The sequence below is a fragment of the Heteronotia binoei genome, chromosome 5, assembly GCF_032191835.1.
Source record: "Heteronotia binoei isolate CCM8104 ecotype False Entrance Well chromosome 5, APGP_CSIRO_Hbin_v1, whole genome shotgun sequence".
NCBI classification, from domain to species: Eukaryota; Metazoa; Chordata; class Lepidosauria; order Squamata; family Gekkonidae; genus Heteronotia; species Heteronotia binoei.
The window spans coordinates 102,120,389-102,136,787 of record NC_083227.1 but is presented as its reverse complement, the minus strand read 5'-3'; the positions used below and the strand labels follow the sequence as shown (position 1 = coordinate 102,136,787).

Below are 16,399 nucleotides of genomic sequence, written 5' to 3'. Positions count from 1 at the left end.
GTTTCTCTATCAGTTGCAATTCAACAGTCTCTCTAATCACCCTCTGAAATTCTACTGTAAAAGAACTGCTATTCTTAGGTCAGCAACTGAATGTCCTGGAAGGTTAAAATGTTCCCCACTGGTTTTTGAATGTTGTGGTTTCTTACAGCTGCAGAAAGAATACGAGACCAGCAGCACTTTGAAGACTAACAAAATTTGTGGCAGGGTATGAGCTTTCGTGACTGCTCACTTCTTCAGACTTATGTCCATTTATTCTTTGCATCCTCCTGGACCAAACTGAGACCAAGGTTTCCTGTCTTATTAACAGTGATGATATCTCCATGTCTACTACCCCTCAGATCTGTCCCCTGTAACAAACGAGTTTGACATGTCTGCCCTAGAGTAATAAATTCAAAGGTGTTTAAAAAAAACAAAACAAAAAACCCTGAACTGGTAAGTAATCATGTATAAATAAATCCATACATGGGAAAGCAGACAGTACCTTTAAAACTGAAAAAATAAAGGTATTGCCAGGTAAAACCTTGTTCAGTTCCGCAGGGCCTGTAAGACGACCCTCTTCCGGCTAGCTTACACCTAGCTAAGATGAAGAAGAAGATATTGGAGAGTCTCAGAGCGGCTCACAATCTCCTTTACCTTCCTCCCCCACAACAGTCACCCTGTGAGGTGGGTGGGGCTGGAGAGGGCTCTCACAGCAGCTGCCCTTTCAAGGACAACCTCTGCCAGAGCTATGGCTGACCCAAGGCCATTCCAGCAGGTGCAAGTGGAGGAGTAAGGAATCAAACCCGGTTCTCCCAGATAAGAGTCCGCACACTTAACCACTACACCAAACCGGCTCAATATAGCTTGCCAGACTTCTGTTTTATATATATATATATATATATATATATATATATAAAAACAGAAGTCTATATATATATTTGGATTGTTTATTAGTTTTTAAGGTTTTATCTGCTTTAAATGTTTAACTGTTTACATATTTAAATATTGTTCAATTTTTATGTTCGACTAGTTGTTGGAAGCCGCCTTGAGCCACTTGTGGGAAGGGCGGGATATAAATCCTAAATAAATAAAATAAATAAATAATATATCAAATTTTACAGTATGCAGACCAGAGAATGAATATTTTTTGCCTACATATAATGTTGGAAACACAGAGTTATGACTGGCTTAGAATAACTGAAAATTAAATGAAATGATTACTTATGTATTATTATTATTAGCAGCAACAAGACATGGCAGTATGCAAGTACATACCTTTTTCGTTTTGAACTTCCAGCATCAGATGTGGCAGAAGAGATCATACTGTCCCCATCCTCAATTTCATCTCTTCTAGCTAGCTCCTTCTTCTTTGCCTGAAAGAGCACAAATCCCTGGAGTCAGATTCATTTGGCTGAATGTCCACCGAATGCATGAATATTAAATAGCTGCACAGATCAATAGCAAGTTACAGTTTAAGTTACAGTTTAAAGATTTCAGTAACCCATGCACTAACCCTAACCCATGCAAAACAAAATTGTATTACGATACTAACCTGACATTTAAATCACGTCTCATCTATTTTACTTTGGATTAGCAAACAATCAAAACCTTACATATAAACCTGTATAAATCATTTTATTTGCTTCCAGTTACAGCTACCATGTTTAATTTCTACTTTATATGCACATCTCTAGGACTGGTGCACAATTTCCGTTCTTCAGTATCCAGTCAGGGAAACAGAATTAGTTTAGTATAATTCATCCCACATTTAGTTTATAAATCTGTATTCCCAAATTAGAGCTGTTGAAAGATCTCTCATACATAGGATAATGCTTTGAGTTAAAACACAGAAATGGCAATGTTTCATTTTCTGAGAAGCTTTAATTGTCACGAGAGAGTAGTATGCCAATGCAGATGTAAATGCACCAATACTAACTCCTCCAAAAAAAAAATGAGATGAGAAACGCAGCTAGAGTGAAACTTTACCTGCATAACCTGCTGCATTTTCAATACTCTTTTATAGATGGCTGAATTTGGAACATTGTAACGTTTGGCATTTTCAAACATCAAGTTGAGATCACATTCTAAATGGTCAAGTGTTTCATATTCATGGTTCTTTAGTTTTGTTCTGTAGAAGAGACAATCGGTTTTGTTTCAGTGCTAAAAAAAAATCGCTTTTTCTAAAACAGAATTTAGCTCTGAGTGAGGTCACTGAACCACCCATCCCTGTTCCCTTCACAGAACTGCTTCCCCTGACATCCTCCCAAGAGTAGAGCTTCAGCAGACAGAAAAGGAGGCTCAGAGTCTTGGCCAGTTGCAAGAGAGAAACAGCAGCTTCCCACAGTTTCCTTCTTAACTCTTCCCAGGTGCAAAAGACATCAGGAAACAGCAACACTGCTTCTACTGTAATTGTCACCATGCAGGAAATAAGCCTATTAGAAAAAGAAGCCGCTGCTGTCTATTATTCTACCAGCTTTCTGATGATTAAATGTTGTCTCAATATTTTACAAGCTGATGACAACAAAATGATGTGGTTAGGCTGTGAAGTTGCTTCCAAGAATGAATTAACTGTCTCACTTTATTTCACAGTATCACTGTGCTGGCATTTCAAGTAATGATTTCACATCATACATGGATTCTTTGCGCTTTTGTTTCCCATCAGGTTGCAGCCAACGTAAGGCTACCCCTATAGGGTTGTCAAGGCAAAAGACAAACAGAGGTGATTTGCCATTGCCTGCCTCTGTGTAACAACCCTGGCATTCCCTGGTGGTCTCCCATCCAAATATTAACCAGGGATGACCCTGCTTGGTTTCTGAGATTTGACAAGATTGGGCTAGCCTGAACTATTCAGGTCAGTCTTTAAAACCAAGAACCCAAAATCTTTTTCTAAAGCCACAAAGCTATAAAGAATAGTTGACTTATGGCTTAATATCCCCCCATGCACGCACACACACAAAGCCCAGTTCTTGCAGCCATTCAGGACTAGAGATGATCATATCGGTTTTACCTGATTTGCTGCAATGAAATAGGCATTTTGATTTGCTGATAATAATCTGGATATTTTTTCTTGGAGGGCAAGTGGAAAAAAGGTTCCGCTATGAGCTGACCCTGGTTGTTCCGGCAGCTTCTAACTGTGTCATAAAGTTGATAGAGAGGACTGGAAATATCCATAAAGGATGTAATGCTCTCAGCTTCAGATTCTCCTTCTTCATAACGAGCAGCAGCTAGAAGCAGTGAAACAATTATACAATATTAGAGTGATTTTCAGACTGAAACAGACAAAGTAATTATACTGCTTCCACACTAAAAATGATTTAACTACATTCTCTCAACTGACTGGTTTCATAGCTCTAAAATAGGCAGGACTCTTTCTAAGTGTTGCTAGTTGTCTTTTTATAAAGCAGCAAAAAGATTTTGTACTTGCATTAAACTAGAAGGCTCAGATACAATCTAGATGTCAAAGGGTCAACCCAGATGAGGTCAAGACATGCGGAATACACTTTAAATCTATTCACTGTGTGTAGCAAACTAGAAGCCACTATGTAAAAGCTTATAGAAGTTGACATCTTCCCCATTTTGACTGTATTGGCCCCAAGGTTCCTTGAAACTGAATACAAAACCAAGCCCACTTCAAAGTAAAACAGTTCTTGAGCTCCAACCCAAGAAGGTCAACATTAGTTTACACTACTTGTTTATCCTAGTACAAAGTTCTTGTAAAGTATATTAAACAGTGATTAAAAGGCACAGCAAAATTTCAATGAAGGCCTTGTTCAAATACTAAAAAACCTTCCATGCTGATTGTTCTAATCCCCTAGATGGGTTCAAATGCTGAAAAATTGGAATCATAGAGTACGGGTCTGCAAGCACATGTGCAGATAAAACAGCATGTCTCTCACCACATCCACAGGTGCTACTTCCTGGAGGATGATACAGGCAATGCAGCCACTGAGGCATTCGTGGGACAGATGATTTTGGGGATGATTTTTAAAGCATCTGAGACATGTGCCTTATCAATGTTGAGTCAGCTATACTGCTTGTCATCGTAATACAGATTGTTTTCTAAAGATGAAACTTGTCAGTTAATATTATGTCACAATGAAGATTGAAAAACTTCAGCAAATCCTGAATTGACCTTATCATAGGCCTTTTGAATGGCAGTTCCCTATATCACACACAGTCCTCAAAGGAAAGAATACTATCTATCTTTTAAAGAATGCAGGCAGGCCATCATAGCAATGGAGAGGGGCGCAGAAAACCTTATTTGACAAGAGATACTGTAAACTGGCGGAAGAGGTTGAGTTCTCCATGACTGCTCTTTGATAAAATCTGGTTACTTCTCCAAACAATGTAAGATTTTACTTTAGTAAACATCAAATTGCTCAACAAATAGACAAGCCAAAGAGGTGTATTGGTTAGAATGTCAGGACTAGGAAATGAGAAACCCAGGTTCAAATCCCCTCTCTTTCATGGATGCTTGATAGATGACCTTGAACAAATCACATACTCTCATAGGGTTGTTGTGAGCATAAAACAGAGGAGAGGACAACAATGTAAGCTGTTTTGGATCCACACTAGGAAGAAAAGTGGGGTATAAATGAAGTAAATAAAATTTCTTATTTATTTATTTTTTAAGTTGAAAATGTTCTAATATTTTTAAATCGTAGCCACACATCTGGAATCTAAAACAGAAGTGTGTTCAGAATTCCATAAGTCTGCTTTGCAGTTCTCACAATATTTTTGCAATTCCTACCAGCCAGAACAGCATCTTCATCACTTTCAGATCCATATTGCAGTGTCATAGTTATTGCTGATAAACGATCTCCTTGGACTGCTCTTTTGTTACTGTAAACGTTTAAAAAACAGCAGTTGAATGAAAAATCCTTTGTAGAAGAAAAAATAAACACACATTTAAAACATTAACTTGTTCAGAGTAAAATGGACAGACAATTTTGCATGTATATTCTCCCTTGTATTATTTGAGCCAATTATTAAACTTCTACTCTGCTTCTAGAAGCAGCTAATGTTTATGGTTATTTTCAGCTTTACTAGTAAAACTCTATGTACATGTAAAATGGTCTTGCTTTCAACTGATCAATTATTTTCCAGATGATATCTTAAAAGCATTTAAATATCTCACATCATACTAAAATCATTCAAAAAGTGGAAATATTCTTAAAAGCCCTGCTTGATATACACTGTTGATATTTTACAATGCTGCTGTCAATGTTACATGAAACTCCACGCACAAAAATCCAGTGTAGCTGTCTCATCTGAAAACTATATTCAGTAGCTTAAAGTAATTGACAAGGACTAATTAAGTATTTCCCACTCCGGCATTGTCATCACATGTGTTTGTAATCCTCAGATCTGCACAAGGGCAGAAAACTGGAACTCTGCAGGGATGGTGAAATCTTTCACTATTTTTTGTCATTTAGTTAAAGAAAACTTACTTGCTTAACTATATAAATTTTAACTGATAAGTACAGCCACATAATTGTGAACAATAAACAGTTATGAAGGAAAAGTCATGTACATGTCACTGTGGTCAGCATCTCAGAAGAGGCATTTCTTACTATGCATGAGAGAAGGCAACAGATGCTATTTGGAGTTTCAGAACTTATTGAAGAATAAAATATGTCGAATGATTAATCAGAAGAATATCTGATAATGTGCATGTTTTCTTTATAGTCCTATGATTGAAAGTCATGATGTCTTGCTGATAATATCTGAAGAAAGCTAAATAGTTGAATTCCTGATTTATGGAGGTGCATTTTAGTGACCTAAAAACTTCCCTTCCATCTAAACAACCACACTAGGTAGTATATATTATACTACTGTAATATTTCTAGCAAGTGAACAAGTTCATTCGTTTTATTTCTTAAAATGTACTTTTAAGCTGTTGCATATGCAAAGAAAGCAGATTTGGACACGAGGTAAAGAACAAGGGAAAATTACAAAAATGGATAGACAACTGAAGGACATTTAGAAATTATTAGGGCTCACCGGTAATATTTATTAGCAGAATTTCTCTCATCAACGACATTGCCTTTACCCTGTGAGGAAGGACCTGTCAGCTTGGAAGCAGCCAAATTTGCAGTCCTTAATGAAGCACAAACAAGCCATAGAAAGTAAGAACAAGAAATCCACCGGAGAACCAAAAAGATATAGTTTGTAAAATACTAAGTACAGAATAAGTTTCAGAAGGAAAATTAAAGATGCTCCATCACTGCACTTAAGAGAAAAGTGGCATAGTAAAATGTTACTAAATTTTATGTCGAGTTATTAATTTTAAGTATGGCAGATTCAATGTTCAGCGCTAAAAGATTATAGTATGTGTGGTCAGAGGTAAATTCAATTGTTTTCACACTTCCTCAATTTTGGTCTACCATACAAGCAGTTGAAAAAAAAACAGTTTTAAAACTGGAAAAATCCAAAGGCAATGTTTAATGAAATAAACCACTCTTAAGCTGTACTTGCATGTTTTGTCAGAAGCAAAATATGCAAGTAAAAGCAACACTGGGACCAGATAAGTAAATAGTAATTTGAGTAACACAGAAGTAACAAAGAAGAGTTGCTATTTCATCGTTTATAAACAGAAATGTTATTGAGGTAATTAATTAACAAAAGCTGTAACATTTTAAGTATTGCAATTTATTAAGTTAGTCAATATTAAGCAAATAAAACCTATGGAATTTACAGCAACTCCAGACTGTTGCCACATTTAATTATAACAAAACAACAATAGTAGGATATTAATCCAAATGGATACCTTAAAATCCATTCATTAGCAGAAACAATTTTTGACTCAATGAAACCTACTGGAAGGAGCCTAATAAAGTAACTTGTGAGGTTTAAAGGGCAAGAGTACAAATGATAGGAATTTCTCTAACAAAAATTAATTGTCAAGCATTTTGTACTATCAGTCCACTCTATGTTTTCTCAATGAAATAAGGAGACTTTCTCCTAAACAAGTGTTTGCTGGAATGCAGCCTTATTCTTTGAAAACATGATCACAACCTCTTCAATGTACCCACTGCCACATGTTATTTTTGTACTCACAGGTCCCATTATCCCCAGTACTGTCTTTCTGGTAGGTCAAAAGAGACCCATCTTCTCACTTTCACAAGTGGAAAAGCTGAAAAGATACAGCTCAAGATAATGCAGTATAGAATTTTGTGGTAGTGCTGATGAACCTTCTGATTACAACTAGCTGAACAGATTTCAAAGATGCAAATCAAGCTGAAAGGGCTAAGCTATTATGATCCTAAAGAGGGCAAGACCATGCATGAGGGCCTTTGGAAAGTAAAAGCTTTGAGGTCATAGGAAAAGAAGAAGTACAGATATGAGAAGAAAGCACTTCTGAATTTGGACAGGAGATGGGGCTGTGGGGGATTGGCAGGCAGGTCATGAGGAGACAGGCCAGTGGAGCATGACATACTTCTCTCATTCCTATTTCTCCCATGTCTGGGTCACATGAGAAGGTATGGCTGTGGCCCTTTCCCTCAGGCCTCCTGAACTGCTGCCAGAGTTCCCCAGCCACAGTGCTAGGACAGATCACAGTTATGTCTGGCTCTTCTTCCCCGGAGGCAACTGTGCCCTCCTTTTGGGCTGCCAACACCTGGGTATGGTCTCAGAAAGTGGAGAGGAGGGGGCCGACAGCACCTTGGGACTGGCCTGTCTCCTCATGACCTGCCTGCCAATCCCCCACAGCCCCATCTCCTGTCCAAATTCAGTGGTGAGGCTACCTGCTGCGGCCTACAATGACTCTGTGCCTCTAGCTGACAGAGTGAGTTAATTAGGTGGTCCACTGCTGCTGCCACCTCATGGCTGGCTCTTGACAGCTCTGCTGTTGCTGCTGGCCATAGGTAAGCTGGCAACATCTGTTTTAATGCCCGAGAAGCCATGATAAGTGGAGGGCCAGGGTCCTGCCCCTAGACATATAGGAGGGAGTAATGTGTAGTTGCACAGAACTGGATGAACATTAATTACAAATAAGCACAACCCTATTTTCACCATCATAGTCTCTGTGAAGTTTTGCAGGGGAGACTGGCAAGCTCACTTATCAAAAGTACAGCAGGTGTGAGCTCCAAGGTGAACAGCATATGCAGATCTTGCTAATTCGACTTAAGATATGTCTGTAATATTTAAGCATTGATACGATTTATTATTTCATAGATTGTTTCCTAGAGAAAAAATATCAGTAATTTTATCTACTTTTATCCTGCTTACAAGTACCTGGCTCGGAGACTTGATTTGGTCAATTCCGAATGCTCAATTTCTGCCTTTTTCATATTAAATATTTTTTTAATTGCATTTGCATCCTGTTAAAGAAAATAAAATATCCTGCATTGAAAATAAGCTAAACCAGTGAAGAATTATAGCAACAAGAGTTACATGGGTTACAGGCTCAACATCTGAAATTGGAGGAAAATGTTTTTGTACAATACTTTTTCCTCATCGTATCTACATACCAAAGCACTTGACTATTAAAATGGTGTTAAGTCTTCTAGCTGTTTCACCTCAGAAGGGTTTTTCCACTCATTAATGGAACTATGTACTATGTACACAATCAAACTAAAAATAGAGGCGATCAATACATCTTGCTGCAGAAGAATCTAAATATTTATTTATTTATTTTATCAAATTTATATCCCGCCCTCCCCTAATGGGCTCAGGGCAGCTAACAACAGTTAAAAGCCACATAGAATATTAAAAACAATATACAATGAAATCAATCCACACATTTTAACCATAAAATCCAAGATGCACGTCGATGTTTCTGAATATCTATATTTGTCCATTATATTTTATAATGCTGAGATTACCTCCTCTTGGAGATTTATACCATCTTTTCACTGATTTACACTGTTTCCACTTTTTCTAATTCATATAGTTCTTCAACAAGCAGGCATACTGATTAGTTGCTTTACCAAATTAAACTACAGTTGGCTGCTTCTAAATAGAGCCACACTATTCAGCATAATATTCAGCACAGTTCAGAAGTATTTTTCTCTACAGAATTTATGGGCTGGATCCTGTGATTTATCAACATGTGATGTTGATGGTCACAGATCTTTCCCACATTACCCTCCCCACCACAGCCATTTCTGACACCAGGGAAATTTAATTCCAGATCTGAGGAGCCTGTGTGGTCTAATAGCCACAGTGGAAAGGAGAAAAGGGACACAACTGCCCTTCCTTCTTCTTCTTCTAGCAGCACAGCTTGCACTTCCTCCACATGCCAGTCTGCTGACCTGAGTGGCTATTAAATCATGCAATCTTGGGAAGAAACGTTCCCGGGATCAGAAAAGACCGCGGGGGGGGGGGGGGGGGAGTACAGGCTGCAATAGATAGAAATGCAACACATAATAATGGTGACATCAGGTATTCCTGTCAGGCTTTATACACACACAACTTGCTTGATGACTAAGTGCCCAAACTTTTGAAAAACAAGGGATGGTTGTACAGAAAAGCATTGCTCCATGACACGACTAGTAAATGGCTGGCACAATCTAAATATCAATAGCATAGTAACTACTACATAAATGTCGTATCATATTTATTTGTTAAAAGTAATCGTGATGTCTAGTAGTTTCAGACCAGGGCATACCCTCACTTGATCCAGTAGGGCTCACCCTCCCAGGTTCTTCCTTGCCCACAGACACTGCTTCACCATACGAGTTTTTCCCCTTTGGCACAAATTCTCACCTCAGCTTCCCCTGAACCTGGTGGTCACTCTCTAACAGTCCACTTGAGAGCTGCTCCTCTCTCAGATTCCCCCATGTTATGGTTGAAAATGACCGTTCCAAGACTGCCTGGCAGAGGCTGCAGAATGCCCTCTACTTTGTCCATCTCTCAGGTTGCAGTTATTCTTGGCTACTCCTCAAACCCACCCCCCAAGTCCATAACCTGCTGGGCATCACTCTCTCCCTTGGCTGGCTCCTGGTCTTGTGCTGCATTCCCACAGCAAAGGTCCCAGCATACCTCCCTGGCAGTTCCTCCACAAGGCACCCGGTTGACTCTGTCAACTTCCACATCCAAACTTCTGGCAGCCTGGTGTCTTTCAGGAGTCCTGCTGCTGCCTCCACTGCTGATGCACACACAGCTGCTCCCACCACCCTTGAACTGCCGGTTGTCACTGTTGCTGCTGCCTCCAGGTCCTCCCTTGTTGTGCCTGCCATCTCCACCCTTTCACCTGAGCCTCCTCCAGCCCTTTCCTCTCTGGCATTTAAATCCTGCGCCTGACTGCTTGGGCTCCTCCCAGTCTGTAGTACAGAGACAAAAGAAACTAAACTTTGCATTACTAAACTCTAACATTAAAAAAGTTTTTAAACTAACCTTGAATACTTGAGACCCAGGCTCATTGTAGGTTTTGGCATTCTTAACTAAAAGATCTATGTCCTTGGCCATTGCATGAATGCTTTTATAATTTCCATTCTGTAATTAATATAAATAAAACAAAAGAACAAATGTACAGCTTGTTTTCCTAATATATAGGTGTTAAGAATTTATATGACAATTATAAAAACTAACTAACTTCTCTGAAGTTCTGTCAATTACTTTGCAGCCATCAATTAGGAGAAACTAATAATTTCTGTAATGTGAAAATTTTTGTAATGTGGATGAATTTAATGATGAATGTTAATATATAAACATTATTGTTGTTGTTAATTGGCACCATAAATTAAATGAGTTAGTGCAGAAAATTCTTATGCAACAACGAATTTTACTAAATGTTTGGCAAAAGGATTAGGGGAAAAATCACTAACAGTGTCCAAGTATTTTCTTTACAAGAACACCATAAATACTGATTTATGGTATTTGGCTTGGGTACTGAATCACAGTTTTGCTCATAGGTCCTCCCTTGTTGTGCCTGCCATCTCTACCCTTTCACCTGAGCCAGTTGTTCATCTACTTCCTTCTAGGAAAAAGACACAGGAGGTTTTTTGTTTCACTCCAAACAGTCATAGACCCACTACATGGGCTGTATATGTTGTCTGCAGTTTCTTTCCCACTGCCACATTCAGAACAGGGTACCTGTGAGTACTGCATTTTCAGTCAAAGCCAGTCAGAATTCAAAGATGATAAGATCTTGCAAGTTAATTCCAAATTAAATGTATATTAACTAAGAAGTTATAAGCTGAAAAGTTATTTCACAGAGTCTAATCTGTACATTCTGCTGCCACTTTCTGTTTTTAGCCCCCAGTTGCTGCTATTTCTCCTCCACAAAAGCACTGGTAGGACAGCAGTTTTCAGGAAAGTACCAGCAGGCAGAGATGTTTAATCCTTCCCTGGCTCAAATTTTCCCTACATAAACTACTTTTCTCATAGTCAGTGATCCAGATCTGCATACCTGTTGCAAATGTAGGCTGGGAAGAAACTGGTTGAAAAGGGGAAATTCCAAGGAGAACTGAGGATGGGGAGAGGGTAATGCATCTCCCTCTTCCCAAGTATAAGTACCCACTGACATACTGCTTCCTCCCAACACTACTTTGCAGAAGAGTACAGTGGCTGGGATTAAAGACATACGGTTATGATGGACCAAGCTCACATTAGCCTAATGAGAGGAATAATTCTCTCTTTTCCAGTGCTAACACATATATTTTACTGTATAAGAAGCAAAGATTTGTCTTTCCAATCATTTAGAATAAATGCTGATCTGGAGCTCCAGAAAGATGTATTTTAGTGAAATAAAGCAAATAATCTGTTTAAGGAGAGACTGAGGTAAAATGTAATTAAAATAACAGCTATACTTAGAAAAGAGTAAGAATCCAACAGCAACTTAAAGTAACAGAATTTGTATTAGGGTATGGGTTTTTGTGAGTCATTGCTCACTTCTTTAGCTATCTTACATTGTGTACTAATTCAAGAATATGGGCTTTTCCACAAGCTTGACTAACTCCTGATTTTCTTGGCACTAGCACTGGAATCAGCTAGGGCACAGTGCTTCCACACGTCTGACTCCTTCCCACATTTTCACTATTGTGAAGTCAGTTTATTTTCTTCCATATGTGCCTTCAATAATCAGGATTTTAAAGGGAGGGCACTGTCATCATTTGTGATATCACAACACTCCACTTCATTAAAAAAGGCACGAAAAATATTGATATATCGCTAGAGAATTATGATAATAATCTTAGCAGGTTCTCTGAATTTCCAGCTTTGATTTAAAAAAAATAAATCTCTATTCCCTTCCCTCATGGAGATATGCTTTTTTCTTTATATCTACATGACAGAAATGGCTAGAGGCTTACTTTTTAAAAAAATGAAAGCTGGAAATTCAAAGAACCTGCTAATTATAGAACCTGTCTATAATTACAATACTTCAGTGATATATTGATGTTTTAGTGCCATTTTTTTTAAAAAAAAGGAATCAATGGGGGGAGGGGGGAAGAAGAGGGAGTGGTTTGCCCACAACAGTTCAAATATCAAACAGTACCATATCGACACGGTGCTTTTAAATAAAAGGCTTGATGTTGCCTGATCTTAGGGCAGCTTTACTATTGCTGACGTCTGACACAGATACTACTTCTATATAGGAAAATTATACCTAAAGTTTCACATGCAAAAAGGACAAATTTATTTATAACCATCATATGGCTTTAAAATCCAATCAGTACATATTTAAACATTTCTACATCTCCTTTCTATACTGTGTTTAAAATGTTACCCATTACTTTACCTGTATTCTCTGGGCAATAGTCTTCAAATCTATGGGCTCCTTAATTATTGCATAATAGTCAGGATATTGCTGAAAAACAAAGTTTGTACATCCAAGTTATCCCAGCTGATGTATCCTATTGCCAGTTACAACGCAAGTCTATCCCAATAAAAAAAGCCATTGTCAAACACAGAGCAGGTATATGATCTTGCTGCTGTCGTTCAACTTTTGTTAACTTCAAAGGGAGTTCTATTCCAAATTGGTAGCTTAAGTTCAAAAATGGGCATCCTTACTCACCACTTTAGAGGGAAGCTTCTGAAAAAGCTCACTAATGAGGCGGCCTGATGGATTTGTGGCTACGACTACGGCCTCGAGAAGCTGTTCAAGAATCTCTTTTAAATACCCTGGAGAAGACTGGCACAACAAACATACGTGGAAACATTACAACTGCATTTTTATACCAGCTGGTAAAGATAGATTTTCCTCTTCTATGAATCAAGACAAAACAGCAATATAAACAGTAACATGCTCATTGCTGAGCAATCAGGACAAACAGCATTAACAACATAAACAAGTATTTATAAAAGAAAAATACTAACATTAACCCAGCATAGAATGCACTTTTTAAACATGTGCATATGCATAGAGAGTTTAGTCAATGATTTCATAATAGGCAAATGAAAATAATGTTCCCCATTAAAATGGCACTGAAATGGAAATGTTTATAGGTTTTTAACAGCGCTCACGCTTACTATTTCAGAAATTGTCCCTTGATTGTCATGGCCATCCTCCTCGTCATCCTCCTCCTCAGCATCTCCCTTTTGTACAAATTCATTTTTTGTGCGTATATATAAATCCCACAGCTTGCAGGCTGCCTTATATTCGGGAGAATCTGGCTGCGTGAAAAAAGCAACAGATCTCTGTTTGTTACTCAATTTTAACATCCAAGAATTCAAAATGAAAACTGATTGATGTATAACTTTCCCCAGAATTAAGCAGTTGCCAAAGTGCTGTACATACAAGTTTGCCTTAGACCAGTGACCTGACTCAGTATAACTAGATCAGTACTGTCTGCTCTGCTCAGCAACAATTCACCAGTCTCCCAGGCAGAAAGAAGTCTTTGCCAACACCTGCTACTTGAGATCCTCTTAACAGCAGATGCCAGGGACTGAAGTTAATACCACCCAAATGCACAGCTCAGTTTTACCACTGAGCCATGGCTCTTCCCCAAGTGACCGGGGGGGGGGGGGAGGGAGGGATTTACCTACAAATAATTGAGATATTATTCCACGAAAAAGGCAATGCATAAAAGTTACTTTTATGACTAAACTTAGGTCAGCAATAATCAAATCAATGAATGAACCCTCTCTTCTTGGCCCCCTTCTTGTACTAAAAAATTCAAGAACAATCCATTGATAGAATACGCAAATAATGACTTTTAAAAATTTGTCACCTTATAGTAGGATTTTGCATTATTAAATAGCAGCTGGAAGTCAGCAGTTAGCAGGTTCACATCATCATATTCTTCCATTTTTAGTTTTTGTTGGATCTTCATTAAATCAATAGGCTGAGAAACCACTTCATAGTAATCTGGCTGATTTCTAATATAACAACAAAGGTATTAAATACAATTATTTTAAGCAATGTATAGTATCCAACTGTATAGTATAAAATGTATAAACTGTATAAAATGTATAGTATCCAACATCAAGCAAGTGTAAAATTATACTATAAAATGTAAGTAACATTTTGCCATACTTTCATTATAACACTGCTATGTATTTGTGATTTTATATCAGCATAATCAGATTTTGGGATATAACCATAAGAACCTACTCTGTTCTTGAAGTTATATTATAAGAAAAGAGAAGTCTTTAATGTCTAATAATTTCATGAGGGAAGACTTTGAAATGTACAACACGAAGCATTGAAAGATAACACAAAGAATAAAATGTATATTCAATGAAATCATTTGACTGATAATTAAGAAGCATGGTAACTCTAGCACCATGTAGCAATGAATGAGATTTTTGTTTCAAAAACTACACAGTGTTCCCATAGTAGCTTACCATAGCTTTTAAAAAAACAGAATACACACTTACCTTCGTTTGGGGGCTCTAATGAAAAGCTCACACAGAAGCCTCCCTTGTTCATCTTTGTAATCTCTGATTGTATTGTATAATTCATGACACACAGCAATCTAAAGAACAGAACAAAATTTAAAGCCCAATATACCCACTGATAACCCAGGAAGTTATTATTGTAAACAATAAGCATTCGAAGCGTTCCAAATACATTCCTGGGATCATGAGATTAATCCAAGAAGAGTTACAATCCTAAAATTACAGATTGGGGTTGAGGATGAGGGACAATGGTTCAGATTAAGGCCACCGGCTGAACTTGGTTTATAGCCTATCCTCTTAAATATCTCAGCATACTAGCTTTTGGCAACAAAGTCTTGGAAACCAAAAGCAGGTAGACTTATACCACAACCATTTTCTCATGCAAAATTAACATTACCTACTTAAGAGTTTGGTTTCCACTGTTATTCGTGTAAAATACTAACAACAATTTAATCTAATGAGTTTTAGATACTGCTGGACATGTTAATTCTCAAATTTAATTATTCTAGTTTACATATAAACATAATTTCTTTGCTAAAGGAACACTTAACCAACAGAATATTTTATAATCTCTGCCTTGTTAGCAGCCTATCCTAACAGTTCAGAAAGACTTTTCATTTACTTTTCCTCAGCAAAATTGGAAACATAAGGCAGGTAAAATAAATGCAACTGTAGCAATTCCAACATGCATTAATATTTCCTGCTAGGACATGATATCATACCACCTTCATGTGAAAATCTTTTAGTCTCAAGAATTTTAGTATGTCCTTTGATACCCCTTTCTTCCTGTTACAAGCCAGTTAACGCAAATAGCTAGGACCTTACGCAAATGTATCTATTGCATTAACTACTTACTGGATCAACTGTTGGGAGGTTGGAAAGCCGTCTTCTCTTTCTACTTGGGCCTGGGGTATTTGTGGAGTGGTGACCATCATCAAAATCTCCTCCACTGACACTGCTGGAAGGAGAGGTAGCCCTTCGCCTCTTGGAACCCATGGAATCCAACTTCTTCTATAATAAAGAAAAGTGTTCTTACACTTGAGGTCATCAAAAATCATAAAGGATGTAATGAAAACTACAGTTCTTTTAGACCTTACATAGCTGGACTATGGCACTGCAGTGTTATAATAGCATGTGACTAAAATCTCCCCTATCATTCTGCATGTTTATCTGATTTTTAATGCCAACTTATCACATGTATAACAACAACAGTAACAAAAAGATGATGGTATGAGAATTGTGACCACAACAAAAGCAAGAGCTCATATCTTGTTGTGGTGCTCCTTTTTGTATAATAAATTCTAACATACATGCAACTAGTATAGTTCAGTAGCACCACAAGCAATGGTGAGAGAGGGAAAGGATGACATGTGTAACATCTGCTCTCAGTTCAAACAAGGTGTACAGTCCATTACAGTTTCTGCAGCGCTCTCAAACACCTGAGGCAACTGGTCCTAATGGCTCATGGGCAAAAGAAAGCTTCTTTCTTCTTGGTCAGCAACCCAGTCTCATTGTCATTAATTCAGACTGAACGGCAATCATTCAATTATAAAAATTTGGCAAACCTTTATAATCTCCAATATTCGTGGGAATGTTTCTAAACAACATCTACATAAGCTATCTACATGAGTTATTT

The 16,399-nt window shown here is 37.8% G+C and overlaps 1 protein-coding gene across 13 annotated transcripts in view; it reads right to left on the bottom strand.

The window, feature by feature from the left end:
• PBRM1 (polybromo 1) overlaps positions 1 to 16,399 on the bottom strand; it is a 61,052-nt gene that overhangs the window by 37,500 nt on the left and 7,153 nt on the right. For 6 of the 13 annotated variants that reach the window (XM_060239938.1, XM_060239945.1, XM_060239937.1 and 3 more), the window contains 13 exons: positions 15,619 to 15,774; positions 14,743 to 14,840; positions 14,094 to 14,241; positions 13,387 to 13,536; positions 12,938 to 13,054; positions 12,662 to 12,730; positions 10,318 to 10,416; positions 8,215 to 8,300; positions 5,983 to 6,078; positions 4,730 to 4,821; positions 2,987 to 3,203; positions 1,966 to 2,107; positions 1,255 to 1,352 (listed from right to left, as the gene is read on the bottom strand). In XM_060239938.1, the coding sequence (XP_060095921.1) occupies positions 1,255 to 1,352; positions 1,966 to 2,107; positions 2,987 to 3,203; positions 4,730 to 4,821; positions 5,983 to 6,078; positions 8,215 to 8,300; positions 10,318 to 10,416; positions 12,662 to 12,730; positions 12,938 to 13,054; positions 13,387 to 13,536; positions 14,094 to 14,241; positions 14,743 to 14,840; positions 15,619 to 15,774 (1,568 nt within the window). The remainder of the gene's footprint in view (positions 1 to 1,254; positions 1,353 to 1,965; positions 2,108 to 2,986; positions 3,204 to 4,729; positions 4,822 to 5,982; positions 6,079 to 8,214; positions 8,301 to 10,317; positions 10,417 to 12,661; positions 12,731 to 12,937; positions 13,055 to 13,386; positions 13,537 to 14,093; positions 14,242 to 14,742; positions 14,841 to 15,618; positions 15,775 to 16,399) is intronic. The other 7 variants (XM_060239941.1, XM_060239948.1, XM_060239942.1 and 4 more) reach the window with 3 other exon arrangements.